Source organism: Bombina bombina, chromosome 2 (assembly GCF_027579735.1).
Source record: "Bombina bombina isolate aBomBom1 chromosome 2, aBomBom1.pri, whole genome shotgun sequence".
Classification (NCBI taxonomy): domain Eukaryota; kingdom Metazoa; phylum Chordata; class Amphibia; order Anura; family Bombinatoridae; genus Bombina; species Bombina bombina.
In genome coordinates this window covers 1,228,690,767-1,228,707,821 of record NC_069500.1, presented here as the reverse complement: position 1 = coordinate 1,228,707,821, position 17,055 = coordinate 1,228,690,767, and the positions used below count along the sequence as shown (strand labels likewise).

The 17,055-nt window shown below is 42.0% G+C and overlaps 1 protein-coding gene across 2 annotated transcripts in view; it reads right to left on the bottom strand.

The window, feature by feature from the left end:
• The window catches only part of TEC (tec protein tyrosine kinase), a 431,581-nt gene that overhangs the window by 153,169 nt on the left and 261,357 nt on the right, over positions 1-17,055 (bottom strand). For both annotated transcript variants that reach the window (XM_053703987.1, XM_053703986.1), the window contains exon 4: positions 6,766-6,847. In XM_053703987.1, coding sequence (XP_053559962.1) covers positions 6,766-6,847 — 82 coding nt within the window. The remainder of the gene's footprint in view (positions 1-6,765; positions 6,848-17,055) is intronic.

Sequence of the window (17,055 nt, the reverse complement as noted above, 5' to 3'; positions counted from 1 at the left end):
CCAGGGAACTCCTTGTTCCCCCCTGATGGTTGATGTACGCAACAGTCGTCATGTTATCTGATTGAAACCGTATGAACTTGGTCTTTGCTAGCTGAGGCCAAGCCTTGAGAGCATTGAATATCGCTCTCAGTTCCAGAATATTTATCGGGAGAATAGATTCTTCCCGAGACCAAAGACCCTGCGCTTTCAGGGGTCCCCAGACCGCGCCCCAGCCCACCAGACTGGCGTCGGTCGTGACAATGACCCACTCTGGTCTGCGGAAGCTCATCCCCTGTGACAGGTTGTCCAGGGACAGCCACCAACTGAGTGAATCTCTGGTCCTCTGATCTACTTGTATCGTCGGAGACAAGTCTGTATAGTCCCCATTCCACTGACTGAGCATGCACAGTTGTAATGGTCTTAGATGAATTCGCGCAAAAGGAACTATGTCCATTGCCGCTACCATCAAACCTATTACTTCCATGCACTGCGCTATGGAAGGAAGAGGAACAGAATGAAGTATTTGACAAGAGTTTAGAAGTTTTGATTTTCTGGCCTCTGTCAGAAAAATCCTCATTTCTAAGGAGTCTATTATTGTTCCCAAGAAGGGAACCCTTGTTGACGGAGATAGAGAACTTTTTTCTACGTTCACTTTCCACCCGTGAGATCTGAGAAAGGCCAGGACAATGTCCGTGTGAGCCTTTGCTTGTGGAAGGGACGACGCTTGAATCAGAATGTCGTCCAAGTAAGGTACTACTGCAATGCCCCTTGGTCTTAGCACCGCTAGAAGGGACCCTAGTACCTTTGTGAAAATTCTTGGAGCAGTGGCTAATCCGAACGGAAGTGCCACAAACTGGTAATGCTTGTCCAGGAATGCGAACCTTAGGAACCGATGATGTTCCTTGTGGATAGGAATATGTAGATACGCATCCTTTAAATCCACCGTGGTCATGAATTGACCTTCCTGGATGGAAGGAAGAATTGTTCGAATGGTTTCCATTTTGAACGATGGAACCTTGAGAAACTTGTTTAGGATCTTGAGATCTAAGATTGGTCTGAATGTTCCCTCTTTTTTGGGAACTACGAACAGATTGGAGTAGAACCCCATCCCTTGTTCTCCTAATGGAACAGGATGAATCACTCCCATTTTTAACAGGTCTTCTACACAATGTAAGAATGCCTGTTTTTTTATGTGGTCTGAAGACAATTGAGACCTGTGGAACCTCCCCCTTGGGGGAAGCCCCTTGAATTCCAGAAGATAACCTTGGGAGACTATTTCTAGCGCCCAAGGATCGAGAACATCTCTTGCCCAAGCCTGAGCGAAGAGAGAGAGTCTGCCCCCCACCAGATCCGGTCCCGGATCGGGGGCCAACATCTCATGCTGTCTTGGTAGCAGTGGCAGGTTTCTTGGCCTGCTTTCCTTTGTTCCAGCCTTGCGTTGGCCTCCAGGCTGGCTTAGCTTGAGAAGTATTACCCTCTTGCTTAGAGGACGTAGCACTTGGGGCTGGTCCGTTTCTGCGAAAGGGACGAAAATTAGGTTTATTTTTGGCCTTGAAAGACCTATCCTGAGGAAGGGCGTGGCCCTTGCCCCCAGTGATATCAGAAATAATCTCTTTCAAGTCAGGGCCAAACAGCGTTTTCCCCTTGAAAGGAATGTTAAGCAATTTGTTCTTGGAAGACGCATCCGCTGACCAAGATTTTAGCCAAAGCGCTCTGCGCGCCACAATAGCAAAACCAGAATTTTTCGCCGCTAACCTAGCCAACTGCAAAGTGGCGTCTAGGGTGAAAGAATTAGCCAATTTGAGAGCATGAATTCTGTCCATAATCTCCTCATAAGAAGAATTTTTATTGAGCGCCTTTTCTAGTTCATCGAACCAGAAACACGCTGCTGTAGTGACAGGAACAATGCATGAAATTGGTTGTAGAAGGTAACCTTGCTGAACAAACATCTTTTTAAGCAAACCCTCTAATTTTTTATCCATAGGATCTTTGAAAGCACAACTATCTTCTATGGGTATAGTGGTGCGTTTGTTTAGAGTAGAAACCGCCCCCTCGACCTTGGGGACTGTCTGCCATAAGTCCTTTCTGGGGTCGACCATAGGAAACAATTTCTTAAATATGGGGGGAGGGACGAAAGGTATACCGGGCCTTTCCCATTCTTTATTTACAATGTCCGCCACCCGCTTGGGTATAGGAAAAGCTTCGGGGGGCCCCGGGACCTCTAGGAACTTGTCCATTTTACATAATTTCTCTGGAATGACCAAATTCTCACAATCATCCAGAGTAGATAACACCTCCTTAAGCAGAGCGCGGAGATGTTCCAATTTAAATTTAAATGTAATCACATCAGGTTCAGCTTGTTGAGAAATTTTCCCTGAATCTGAAATTTCTCCCTCAGACAAAACCTCCCTGGCCCCCTCAGACTGGTGTAGGGGCACTTCAGAACCAATATCATCAGCGTCCTTATGCTCTTCAGTATTTTCTAAAACAGAGCAGTCGCGCTTTCGCTGATAAGTGGGCATTTTGGCTAAAATGTTTTTGATAGAATTATCCATTACAGCCGTTAATTGTTGCATAGTAAGGAGTATTGGCGCACTAGATGTACTAGGGGCCTCCTGTGTGGGCAAGACTGGTGTAGACGAAGGAGGGGATGATGCAGTACCATGCTTACTCCCCTCACTTGAGGCATCATCTTGGGCATCATTTTCTCTAAATTTTGTGTCACATAAATCACATCTATTTAAATGAGAAGGAACTTTGGCTTCCCCACATACAGAACACAGTCTATCTGGTAGTTCAGATATGTTAAACAGGCATAAACTTGATAACAAAGTACAAAAAACGTTTTAAAATAAAACCGTTACTGTCACTTTAAATTTTAAACTGAACACACTTTATTACTGCAATTCTGAAAAAGTATGAAGGAATTGTTCAAAATTCACCAAAATTTCACCACAGTGTCTTAAAGCCTTAAAAGTATTGCACACCAAATTTGGAAGCTTTAACCCTTAAAATAACGGAACCGGAGCCGTTTTTATATTTAACCCCTTTACAGTCCCTGGTATCTGCTTTGCTGAAACCCAACCAAGCCCAAAGGGGAATACGATAACAAATGACGCCTTCAGAAAGTCTTTTCTATGTATCAGAGCTCCTCACACATGCATCTGCATGTCATGCTTCCCAAAAACAAGTGCGCAATAGAGGCGCGAAAATGAGACTCTGCCTATGATTAGGGAAAGCCCCTAGAGAATAAGGTGTCCAATACAGTGCCTGCTGGTTATTTTACATAATTCCCAAGATTAAAATAATTCCTCAAGGCTATGGAGTATAAAATATGCTTATATATAAATCGTTTTAGCCCAGAAAATGTCTACAGTCTTAAAAGCCCTTGTGAAGCCCTTTTTTTCTTTATGTAATAAAAATGGCTTACCGGATCCCATAGGGAAAATGACAGCTTCCAGCATTACATCGTCTTGTTAGAAATGTGTCATACCTCAAGCAGCAAAAGTCTGCTCACTGTTTCCCCCAACTGAAGTTAATTCCTCTCAACAGTCCTGTGTGGAAACAGCCATCGATTTTAGTAACGGTTGCTAAAATCATTTTCCTCTTACAAACAGAAATCTTCATCTCTTTTCTGTTTCAGAGTAAATAGTACATACCAGCACTATTTTAAAATAACAAACTCTTGATTGAATAATAAAAACTACAGTTAAACACCAAAAAACTCTAAGCGATCTCCGTGGAGATGTTGCCTGTACAACGGCAAAGAGAATGACTGGGGAAGGCGGAGCCTAGGAGGGATCATGTGACCAGCTTTGCTGGGCTCTTTGCCATTTCCTGTTGGGGAGGAGAATATCCCACAAGTAAGGATGACGCCGTGGACCGGACACACCTATGTTGGAGAAAGGCCCTTTTAAGGGCCATTGATAGTTTATTGTAGGCTAGGGTTTTTTTTTTATTTTGGGGGGGGCTATTAGATTAGGTGTAATTCTTTTTTATTTTTGATAATGTGATTTTTTATTTTTCGTAATTTAGTGTTTGTTTGTTTTTTGTAACTTAGTGTTTGTTTTTTTTCTGTAATTTAGCAATTTGTAATAAGGTTTAATAGTATATTTAAATGATTTTAGTAGGGTTAGGTTTTTTTAATATGTAATTTAGTTTATTTAATTGGTAGTTTAATTTAATTTTAGTATAATAGTTAGGGTAGGTTAATTAACAGTTTAAAATTAGTTTATTTTAATTCTACAGGTAAGTTTTAATTTATATTAAGAGAGGGATGTTGTAATTTTAATTTAAAGCTAGGGGGTTATTAGGTTTAGGGGTTAATAGCTTAATTTAGTTTTTTGTGATGTGGGGGGCTGGTTTAGGGGTTAATAGGTTTAGTTAGTGGTGGTGATGTGGGAGGCCAGAGGTTTAGGTGTTAATAAGTTTATTTAATGGCGGCGGTGTCGGGGAGCAGTGGAATATGGGTTAAAAAATTTTAGTTAGGTTGCGGCGATGTCGGGTGGCAGATTAGGGGTGTTTAGACTTGGGTTTATGTTAGGGTGTTAGGTGTAAATGTAACTTGTTTTCAACCATAGAAATCAATGGGATATCTGGCAGCATCGAACATAAGCTTTCGCTGCTTTCAGACTCCCATTGATTACTATGGGATCTGCGGTCTCCAGGGTGGCGGATTGAAAACCAGGTATGCTGGACCGGAATAGCGGTGAGCGTACCTGGTAAAAGTTTGATAACTGGGAAAAGCTGTCAAATAGAGCTGAATGTGTATTCAGAACATCTGTAATGACGTAAGCATCGATCTGTGTCGGATTGAGACCAGGGGATCGTATGTTACATCACAAAATTTCAACATTTACCGGTCTGTAGGCTTTGATAACTAGGTCGGATCAATCTTGCAACAATTACGCTGCGGCATTCCAGCATATTTGCGTTTGAGGCTTTGATAAATATCCCCCTATGAGACAAGGCTGACATTGAGCTAGATTAATGAATTTGCTCTCTTTGGCAGTACAAAGTAAAATACATATGACACATAGCAGTATACCCTTCAGAAGTCTATGAATCCTTTTGCCAGCTCGCTTTATTGCTGCATAGTCCATTAATATCTACTATTTCCGTTATATATTAGTACCCAGTTTTCATTGTTATGATTATTTTGCTATCACATATTATTTCTTAATAACTCTGTTGAGGTTAGTCATAAGAGACCCAAAATATGGTCTTTTTATAACATGACAACTTCTATTGCTCCTATTAACAATTCAGGTCAGGTCCAAGAGTGGCCTGTGAGGATTATCTAGAAGGGTTGCATATTAATTGGTGTTAAGATAGGTCACCTGCAACCTTTCTCCTAAATGTTTTAACTCCAGTGATACTAACTGGGTGGTGACCTCTATCATTTCTGTATCAGACATGTGTAACATACCTTATCTTTGTACCTTATTGTATGCTTTATTTTTTCTTACTCGTATTGTATGTATGCCAAAGTTATAACCTCAACAAAAAGAATAAATAAAAAAAATTAAAAAAATTGTCTAAAGTGGAGAAAGTTTAAATGTCTTTTTTTCATAGAACCCATAACCTTCTAATGACAGTAATTTGTGTATTCTAGATAGTTTTGTGGGAGATAAATTAGATTTTCAGGCTCTGGCTATTAAGGATTAAGCACCATTCACAGTTATATGGAAAACAGCTAAATAATTATGCAAAATTTTTCAGGTCTATTATTAAATAGAGCATGTGTTTTCTGTAATGAATATTTTATCCCAAAAAAAAATCCCCAAATTTTCCACCTCCTTCCACAAGGGTTTGATGAGTCAACATGCCCACTATAAATGGATCATGGTGTTCTTTATGTATAGTTTTCAATCTGGCTGGGGTAAGGTACCATCTTGCCAGTAGTTTCATTCTAATATGTGTGTAGAGGCTAAAGATCTATGTGTGTGTGAAAACATTTGTCTCCAATATTTAAGCGCTATAGATTCTCTTAACTACTGCATCCAACTGGTCGTGTATGTATGGAGTGCTATGCTACGTAAATTGCTCAATAACCTCCTAGTAATTGATAGTGTTCCTTTCATCAGGATGGAGGCTAAGCATAACTTCTAAAAATCAGTCAGGTCTCTAAGGAAATTTGTTCGGTTTGGTAAGGTCTGTAATAGATGTGATAATTGAGAATATTTAAGCCAGTTAGCTTAAGTTCCTCATACTCTTCTTGCAAATCTTGCCTGGGATTCAACTTGTTTTTATCTGTAAGTACACAAATTGGGACTGAGGCACCTCTTCGTTTCCTTCCACATCCTTTAATACCTAGTCCCCCTACAAATTCTGTGTTAAGAGATATCGTGATATTAGTGGGGAATTAGAGGAAGAGAGACCATTGAGATGTGCAATTAATTTATCCCAGGTTTTAAAAATATGTCTTAAAAGTGTTAAGTGCTGAATGCCTGTGTAGTATAGGTGCCAAACACAGAGCACCCACTTGTGGTGATTGTAGGAGTTGAGAATCAAGTGATATCCAAGCTTTTGAATTGACCCCATTGTGCCATTCTAACACCCTTTGGAATACTATTGCCTGATGGTAAAGAGAAATATTCGGAACTCCCAAACCCCCGTCATCCAATGACTTATACATAGTCATGTTCGCTTTCCTCGTTGTTATACATGTTTGGAGTTTCTTTAGAAATGTAGAGGATAATGGGATTAGAACCCACTGCATGATGCTAAACAAATGCTTTAAACACAACCAGCAAAAAACAAAACAGACCACTGTCTCTATTTCACCTTCTTTCATATTTTTCACCCACTGCAGCCGGCTTTCATTATTGGGTGCAAAAATGTAGAGTGTGTTTGTGTCGTAGACAACCTGGGAACACATGTAAAAAAAAAAAAAAACTTTAGTTCTCTGAAGAACATCTTAGCATCTCAAATAAAACATGACATTTATATATAAAGGGACACAAAACAAATTACATTTTCATGATTCAAACAGAACAATCAATTTGAACTTTCCAATTTACTTCTATTATCAAATATAGTTCTTACTCTTTGTATTCTTTGTTTAAAGGGGTACTAAAGGCAATTTTTTTTCTTTCATGATTCAGATAGAGCATGCAATTTTAAGCACCTTTCTAATTTACTTCTATTATCAATTTTTCTTCATTCTCTTGCTATCTTTGTTTGAAAAGCAAGAATGTAAGCTTAGGAACCAGACCATTTTTGGTTCAGCACCTGGGTTGCACTTGCTGATTGGTAGCTAAATGTAGCCACCAATCAGCAAGCGCTATCCAGGATGCTGAATCAAAAATGGTACAGCTCCATAGCTTAGATTCCTACTTTTTCAAATAAAGATAGCAAGAGAACAAATAAAATTTGATAATAGGAGTAAATTAGAAAGTTGCTTAAAATTGCATGTTCTATCTGAATCATGAAAAAAAATGTGTTTAGTATCCCTTTAAGATCATGCCTAGTTAAGCTCAGTAGCATGTATGTGTCTGCTGGATTAAATAACATCAATTTTGTAAAATGTTTAGTCTAAGAATGTTATATAAATTGTTGCAAACACTAGTACTCAAAGGCGTATAACATTGTTTTAAACATTCATGCAGTACTGCTGCCATTTACTGCTCCAGACACATGCACATTCGTAAGCTTATGTTGTTCAATAAAGGATACTAAAGGACCAAAGTAAATAGCAGGAAGAACTACAAGAGTTCAAAGTAGATGCGCCAATTTTCTCAGGAGATCGATTCCAAAATCAGATAACAGCATTGAAGTACTAACAATATGGTTTCCAAAAAATGTGGGATCTAACCCACAGGGAAAATCTGAAAAACAGAATTTATGTTTACCTGATAAATTACTTTCTCCAACGGTGTGTCCGGTCCACGGCGTCATCCTTACTTGTGGGATATTCTCTTCCCCAACAGGAAATGGCAAAGAGCCCAGCAAAGCTGGTCACATGATCCCTCCTAGGCTCCGCCTACCCCAGTCATTCGACCGACGTAAAGGAGGAATATTTGCATAGGAGAAACCATATGTTACCGTGGTGACTGTAGTTAAAGAAAATAAATTATCAGACCTGATTAAAAAAACCAGGGCGGGCCGTGGACCGGACACACCGTTGGAGAAAGTAATTTATCAGGTAAACATAAATTCTGTTTTCTCCAACATAGGTGTGTCCGGTCCACGGCGTCATCCTTACTTGTGGGAACCAATACCAAAGCTTTAGGACACGGATGAAGGGAGGGAGCAAATCAGGTCACCTAAATGGAAGGCACCACGGCTTGCAAAACCTTTCTCCCAAAAATAGCCTCAGAAGAAGCAAAAGTATCAAATTTGTAAAATTTAGAAAAAGTGTGCAGTGAAGACCAAGTCGCTGCCTTACATATCTGATCAACAGAAGCCTCGTTCTTGAAGGCCCATGTGGAAGCCACAGCCCTAGTGGAGTGAGCTGTGATTCTTTCAGGAGGCTGCCGTCCGGCAGTCTCATAAGCCAATCGGATAATGCTTTTAATCCAGAAGGAGAAAGAGGTAGAAGTTGCTTTTTGACCTCTCCGTTTACCAGAATAAACAACAAACAAAGCCAAAGTTTGTCTGAAAACCTTAGTAGCTGCTAAGTAAAATTTGAGAGCACGAACTACATCCAAGTTGTGCAACAAACGTTCCTTCTTTGAAACTGGATTAGGACACAAAGAAGGCACAACTATCTCCTGGTTAATGTCTTTGTTAGAAACAACTTTTGGAAGAAAACCAGGTTTAGTACGCAAAACCACCTTATCTGCATGGAACACCAGATAAGGAGAAGAACACTGCAGAGCAGATAATTCTGAAACTCTTCTAGCAGAAGAAATTGCAACCAAAAACAAAACTTTCCAAGATAATAACTTAATATCAACGGAATGTAAGGGTTCAAACGGAACCCCCTGAAGAACTGAAAGAACTAGGTTGAGACTCCAAGGAGGAGTCAAAATTTTGTAAACAGGCTTGATTCTAACCAGAGCCTGAACAAAGGCTAGAACATCTGGCACAGCTGCCAGCTTTTTGTGAAGTAACACAGACAAGGCAGAAATCTGTCCCATCAAGGAACTTGCAGATAATCCTTTTTCCAATCCTTCTCGAAGGAAGGATAGACTCTTAGGAATCTTAACCTTGTCCCAAGGGAATCCTGCAGATTCACACCAACAGATATACCAAATTATGTGGTAATTTTCTGGTTACAGGCTTTCAGGCCTGAACAAGAGTATTAATAACAGAATCTGAGAACCCTCGCTTTGATAAGATCAAGCGTTCAATCTCCAAGCAGTCAGCTGGAGTGGGTCGAACGGACCTAGAACAAGAAGGTCTCGTCTCAAAGGTAGCTTCCATGGTGGAGCAGATGACATATTCACCAGATCTGTATACCAAGTCCTGCGTGGCCACGCAGGAGCTATCAAAATCACCGACGCCCTCTCCTGATTGATCCTGGCTACCAGCCTGGGGATGAGAGGAAGCGGCGGGAACACATAAGCTAGTTTGAAGGTCCAAGGTGCTACTAGTGCATCCACTAGAGCCGCCTTGAGATCCCTGGATCTGTACCCGTAGTAAGGAACTCTGAAGTTCTGACGAGAGGCCATCAGATCCATGTCTGGAATGCCCCACGGTTGAGTGACTTGGGCAAAGATTTCCGGATGGAGTTCCCACTCCCCCGGATGCAATGTCTGACGACTCAGAAAATCCGCTTCCCAATTTTCCACTCCTGGGATGTGGATAGCAGACAGGTGGCAGGAGTGAGACTCCGCCCATAGAATGATTTTGGTCACTTCTTCCATCGCTAGGGAACTCCTTGTTCCCCCCTGATGGTTGATGTATGAACTTGGCCCTCGCTAGCTGAGGCCAAGCTTTGAGAGCATTGAATATCGCTCTCAGTTCCAGAATATTTATCGGTAGAAGAGATTCTACCCGAGACCAAAGACCCTGAGCTTTCAGGGATCCCCAGACCGCGCCCCAGCCCATCAGACTGGCGTCGGTCGTGACAATGACCCACTCTGGTCTGCGGAAGGTCATCCCTTGTGACAGGTTGTCCAGGGACAGCCACCAACGGAATGAGTCTCTGGTCCTCTGATTTACTTGTATCTTCGGAGACAAGTCTGAATAGTCCCCATTCCACTGACTGAGCAGGAACAGTTGTAATGGTCTTAGATGAATGCGCACAAAAGGAACTATGTCCATTGCCGCTACCATCAAACCTATCACTTCCATGCACTGCGCTATGGAAGGAAGAGGAACGGAATGAAGTATCCGACAAGAGTCTAGAAGTTTTGTTTTTCTGGCTTCTGTCAGAAAAATCCTCATTTCTAAGGAGTCTATTATAGTTCCCAAGAAGGGAACCCTCGTTGACGGAGATAGAGAACTCTTTTCCACGTTCACTTTCCATCCGTGAGATCTGAGAAAGGCCAGGACAATGTCCGTGTGAGCCTTTACTTGAGGAAGGGACGACGCTCGAATCAGAATGTCGTCCAAGTAAGGTACTACAGCAATGCCCCTTGGTCTTAGCACCGCTAGAAGGGACCCTAGTACCTATGAGAAAATCCTAGGAGCAGTGGCTAATCCGAAAGAAAACGCCACGAACTGGAAATGCTTGTCCAGGAATTCAAACCTTAGGAACCGATGATGTTCCTTGTGGATAGGAATATGTAGATACGCATCCTTGAAATCCACCTTGGTCATGAATTGACCTTCCTGGATGGAAGGAAGAAGTGTTCGAATGGTTTCCATCTTGAACGATGGAACCTTGAGAAACTTGTTCAAGATCTTGAGATCTAAGATTGGTCTGAACGTTCCCTCTTTTTTGGGAACTATGAACAGATTGGAGTAGAACCCCATCCCTTGTTCTCCTAATGGAACAGGATGAATCACTCCCATTTTTAGCAGGTCTTCTACCCAATGTAAGAATGCCTGTCTTCTTATGTGGTCTGAAGACAACTGAGACCTGTGGAACCTCCCCCTTGGAGGAAGCCCCTTGGACTCCAGAGAATAACCTTGGGAGACTATTTCTAGCGCCCAAGGGTCCAGAACATCTCTTGCCCCAGCCTGAGCGAAGAGAGAGAGTCTGCCCCCCACCAGATCCGGTCCCGGATCGGGGGCCCGCATTTCATGCTGTCTTGGTAGCAGTGGCAGGTTTCCTGGCCTGCTTTCCTTTGTTCCAGCCTTGCATAGGTCTCCAGGCTGGATTGGCTTGAGAAGTATTACCTTCCTGCTTAGAGGACGTAGCCCTTGGGGCTGATCCGTTTCTGCGAAAGGGACGAAACTTAGGTTTATTTTTGGTCTTGAAAAGACCTATCCTGAGGAAGGGCGTGGCCCTTGCCCCCAGTGATATCAGAGATAATCTCTTTCAAGTCAGGGCCAAAGAGTGTTTTCCCCTTGAAAGGAATGTCAAGCAATTTGTTCTTGGAAGACGCATCCGCTGCCCAAGATTTTAACCAAAGCGCTCTGCGCCACAATAGCAAACCCAGAATTTTTTTCGCCGCTAACCTAGCCAATTGCAAGGTGGCGTCTAGGGTGAAAGAATTAGCCAATTTAAGAGCACGAATTCTGTCCATAATCTCCTCATAAGAAGAAGAATTACTAATAATCGCCTTTCCTAGCTCAAACTAGAAACACGCGGCTGCAGTGACAGGGACAATGCATGCAATTGGTTGTAGAAGGGAACCTTGCTGAACAAACATCTTTAGCAGACCTTCTAATTTTTTATCCATAGGATCTTGGAAAGCACAACTATCTTCTATGGGTATAGTGGCGCGCTTGTGTAGAGTAGAAACCGCCCCCTCGACCTTGGGGACTGTCTGCCATCAGTCCTTTCTGGTGTCGACTATAGGAAAACAATTTTATAAATATGGGGGGAGGTACTAAAGGTATACCGGGCCTGTCCCATTCTGTACTAACAATGTACGCCACCCGCTTGGATATAGGAAAAGCTTCGGGGGGCCCCGGGGCCTCTAAGAACTTTTCCATTTTACATAGTGGTTCTGGAATGACCAGATAATCACAATCATCCAAATTGGATAACACCTCCTTAAGCAGAGCGCGGAGATGTTCCAACTTAAATTTAAAAGTAATCACATCAGGTTCAGCTTGTTGAGAAATGTTTCCTGAATCTGAAATTTCTCCCTCAGACAAAACCTCCCTGGCCCCCTCAGACTGGTGTAGGGGCCCTTCAGAAACCATATCATCAGCGTTCTCATGCTCTACAGAATTTTCTAAAACAGAGCAGTCGCGCTTTCACTGATAAGTGGGCATATTGGCTAAAATGTTTTTGATAGAATTATCCATTACAGCCGTTAAATGTTGCATAGTAAGGAGTATTGGCGCACTAGATGTACTAGGGGCCTCCTGTATGGGCAAGACTGGTGTAGACGAAGGAGGGGATGATGCAGTACCATGCTTACTCCCCTCACTTGAGGAATCATCTTGGGCATCATTTTTACTAAATTTTTTTATGACATAAAATACATATAGTTAAATGAGAAGGAACCTTGGTTTCCCCACAGTCAGAACACAATCTATCTGGTAGTTCAGACATGTTAAACAGGCATAAACTTGATAACAAAGCACAAAAAACGTTTTAAAATAAAACCGTTACTGTCACTTTAAATTTTAAACTAAACACACTTTATTACTGCAATTGCGAAAAAGTATGAAGGAATTGTTCAAAATTCACCAAAATTTCACCACAGTGTCTTAAAGCCTTAAAAGTATTGCACACCAAATTTGGAAGCTTTAACCCTTAAAATAACGGAACCGGAGCCGTTTTTATATTTAACCCCTTTACAGTCCCTGGAATCTGCTTTGCTGAGACCCAACCAAGCCCAAAGGGGAATACGATACCAAATGATGCCTTCAGAAAGACCTTTCTATGTATCAGAGCTCCACACACATGCAGCTGCATGCCATGCTGTCCTCAAAAACAAGTGCGCCATACCGGCGCGAAAATGAGACTCTGCCTATGCTTTGGGAAAGCCCCTAAAGAATAAGGTGTCTAAAACAGTGCCTGCCGATATTATTATATCAAAATACCCAGATAAAATGATTCCTCAAGGCTAAATATGTGTTAATAATCAATCGATTTAGCCCAGAAAAAGTCTACAGTTTAAATAAGCCCTTGTGAAGCCCTTATTTACAATCGTAATAAACATGGCTTACCGGATCCCATAGGGAAAATGACAGCTTCCAGCATTACATCGTCTTGTTAGAATGTGTCATACCTCAAGCAGCAAGGGACTGCAAACTGTTCCCCCAACTGAAGTTAATTGCTCTCAACAGTCCTGTGTGGAACAGCCATGGATTTTAGTTACGGTTGCTAAAATCATTTTCCTCATACAAACAGAATTCTTCATCTCTTTTCTGTTTCTGAGTAAATAGTACGTACCAGCACTATTTGAAAATAACAAACTCTTGATTGAATAATGAAAAACTACAGTTAAACACTAAAAAACTCTAAGCCATCTCCGTGGAGATGTTGCCTGTACAACGGCAAAGAGAATGACTGGGGTAGGCGGAGCCTAGGAGGGATCATGTGACCAGCTTTGCTGGGCTCTTTGCCATTTCCTGTTGGGGAAGAGAATATCCCACAAGTAAGGATGACGCCGTGGACCGGACACACCTATGTTGGAGAAAGTAAAAACAAAATTTATGCTCACCTGATAAATGTATTTATTTCTTGACACAGTGAGTCCACGGGATCATCAATTACTGTTGGGAATATCACTCCTGGCCAGCAGGAGGAGGCAAAGAGCACCACAGCAAAGCTGAGGTTTATATAAAAAAATCTGTCTGAAAAACAAGGAGGGCCGTGGACTCACCGTGTCAAGAAATAAATACATTTATCAGGTAAGTATGAATTTTGTTTTCTTTCTTATGACACGGTGAGTCCACAGGATCATCAATTACTGTTGGGAATCAAAACCAAAGCTAGAGGACACAGATGAATAGGGAGGGACAAGACAGTAACCTAAACAGAAGGCACCACTGCTTGAAGAACCTTTCTCCCAAAGAAAACTCAGCCTAGGCAAAAATAATCAAATTAATAGAATTTTGAAAAAGTGAACAAGGAAGACCAAGTCGCAGCCTTGCAAATCTGTGCCACAGAGGCCTCATTCTTGAAGGCCTGAGAAGAAACATCCCGAGTGGAATGAACTGTAATTCTCTCAGGAGGCTGCTGTCCAGGAGTCTCACACGCCAAACTATAATACTTCTCCGCCGGAAAGAAAAAAATTATAGTGGCATTTTATATAATATAATATAGGACTTCCTAAAAGAGCCATTCACAATGACAAGAGCTGGGTGATTTTTAGCAAACATGGGCTAAGAGACTAGAATCTTAGCAACAACGGCAGGGATAAATATCTATCGCCTAGATTTAGAGTTCTGCGTTAGCAGTCCAAACCAGCGTTAGGGGGTCCTAACGCTGGTTTTGGCCGCCCGCTGGCATTTAGATTCAGTCAGGAAAGGGTCTAACGCTCACTTTCCAGCCGCGACTTTTCCATACTGCAGATCCCCTTACGTCAATTGTGTATCCTATCTTTTCAATGGGATCTTTCTAACGCTGGTATTTAGAGTCTTGGCTGAAGTGAGCGTTAGAACTCTAACGACAAGACTCCAGCAGCAGAAAAAAGTCAGGAGTTAAGAGCTTTATGGGCTAACGCCGGTTCATAAAGCTCTTAACTACTGTGCTCTAAAGTACACTAACACCCATAAACTACCTATGCACCCCTAAACCGAGGTCCCCCCACATCGCCGCCACTATAATAAAAAATTTTAACCCCTAATCTGCCGACCGCACACCACCGCAAACTAAATACTGTAAAATAAACCCTAATATAGCTACAATATAACGAATAATTATATTGTAGCTATTTTAGGATTTATATTTATTTTACAGGCAACTTTGTATTTATTTTAACTAGGTACAATAGCTATTAAATAGTTAATAACTATTTAATAGCTACCTAGTTAAAATAATTACAAAATTACCTGTAAAATAAATCCTAACCTAAGTTACAATTAAACCTAACACTACACTATCAATAAATAAATTAAATAAATAAACTACCTACAATTAAATCAACTAAACTAAATTACAAAAAACAAACACTAAATTACAAAAAATAAAAAAAAGATTACAAGAATTTTAAACTAATTACACCTACTCTAAGACCCCTAAAAAAAATAACAAAGCCCCCCAAAATAAAAAAATGCCCTACCCTATTCTAAAATAAAAATTAAACAGCTCTTTTACCTTACCAGCCCTTAAAAGGGCCTTTTGCGGGGCATTCCCCAAAGAAATCAGCTCTTTTGCATTTAAAAAAACATACAATACCCCCCCCCCAACATTACAACCCACCACCCACATACCCCTAATCTAACCCAAACCCCCCTTAAAAAACCTAATACTAAGCCCCTGAAGATCTCCCTACCTTGTCTTCACCACGCCGGGTATCACCGACCCGTCCAGAAGAGGGTCCGAAGTCTTCATCCTATCCGGCAAGAAGAGGTCCAGAAGAGGGTCCGAAGTCTTCATCCTATCCGGCAAGAAGAGGACATCCGGACCGGCAAACATCTTCATCCAAGCGGCGTCTTCTATCTTCATCCATCCGGCGCAGAGCGGGACCATCTTGAAGCAGCCGACGCGGATCCATCCTCTTCTTCCGGCGACTCCCGACGAATGAAGGTTCCTTTAAGGGACGTCATCGAAGATGGCGTCCCTCGAATTCCGATTGGCTGATAGGATTCGTTGGGATTCGCCGGGGGGGGGGCAGATTAGGGGTTAATAAATATAATATAGGGGTTGGCGATGTTAGGGGCGGCAGATTAGGGGTACATAGGGATAATGTAGGTTGCGGCGGTGTACGGAGCGGCAGATTAGGGATTAAAAGTGTAATGCAGGGGTCAGCGATAGCGGGGGCGGCAGATTAGGGGTTAATAAGTTTAAGGCTAGGGGTGCTTAGATTCGGGGTACATATGAGGGTGTTAGGTGCAGACTTAGGAAGTGTTTCCCCATAGGAAACAATGGGGCTGCGTTAGGAGCTAAACGCTGCTTTTTTGCAGGTGTTATGTTTTTTTTTCAGCTCAAACTGCCCCATTGTTTCCTATGGGGGAATCGTGCACGAGCACGTTTTTGAAGCCGGCCGCGTCCGTAAGCAACGCTGGTATTGAGAGTTGAAGTGGCGGTAAATATGCCTGTACGCTCCCTTTTTGGAGCCTAACGCAGCCCTTCAGAGAACTCTCAATACCAGCGTTATTTAAAAGGTGCGGGGGGAAAAAAGCATGCGTAGCTAACGCACCCCTCTGGCCGCAAAACTAAATCTAGCCGTATGACTTTATTCCTGTCCGTGAACCTTGCAATGAGCCTCCAGTATTATTCCAGAGGAACCGCACTATTAACACCTCGCTCCGTTCATAAGAAAAAAAGGGGGCGTGGCCAACAACCGGCTCAGAAGGAGAGACGAAAATGGCGATTCCACGCCACAACTAAAGGAAGTGGGCGGGACTGCACACAAAAGGGGACAGAGATGAAACGCGCAACATAATGTAACTACTCTCGACCGTCAGTCAGAATACAGAGTGCTGAAGAGCGCAATTAAAAACAATACATTTTCAAGGAAGCCCAAAATTGCGCCGCTCAGCATTAAAAGAGCACGCTCTCCGCAAAGAATGTAATCCCCTACAAAACAGTATCAAGTCTCTGTAGCAGCATTAAATAAATTACCTAACTTCCCTTTTCACATAGAAACAGGTTTCTTAGGAAAAATATGAGCAAACACTGCATTAGATTTATCCAGAAATCATAAACTGCCATTAACCCCTAATGAGTCAAAATAACAGCATAATCAGGGAATACTCTATAAAGTATTATCCCCTAGTCTCTTGGTCACCAGTGCCTGCGTACTGCCTAAAATATCCTTTCCAAGGATATATACATGTCCCAAATTGCAGTCTATTTTCTGAAGTGCAAGTCCCCCAAATTATAGAAGACTGAGCACTTACCTGCATCTAGCCGTCCGGCAGGGGGACAGCCTACCGAGCGTGAGAGGATGC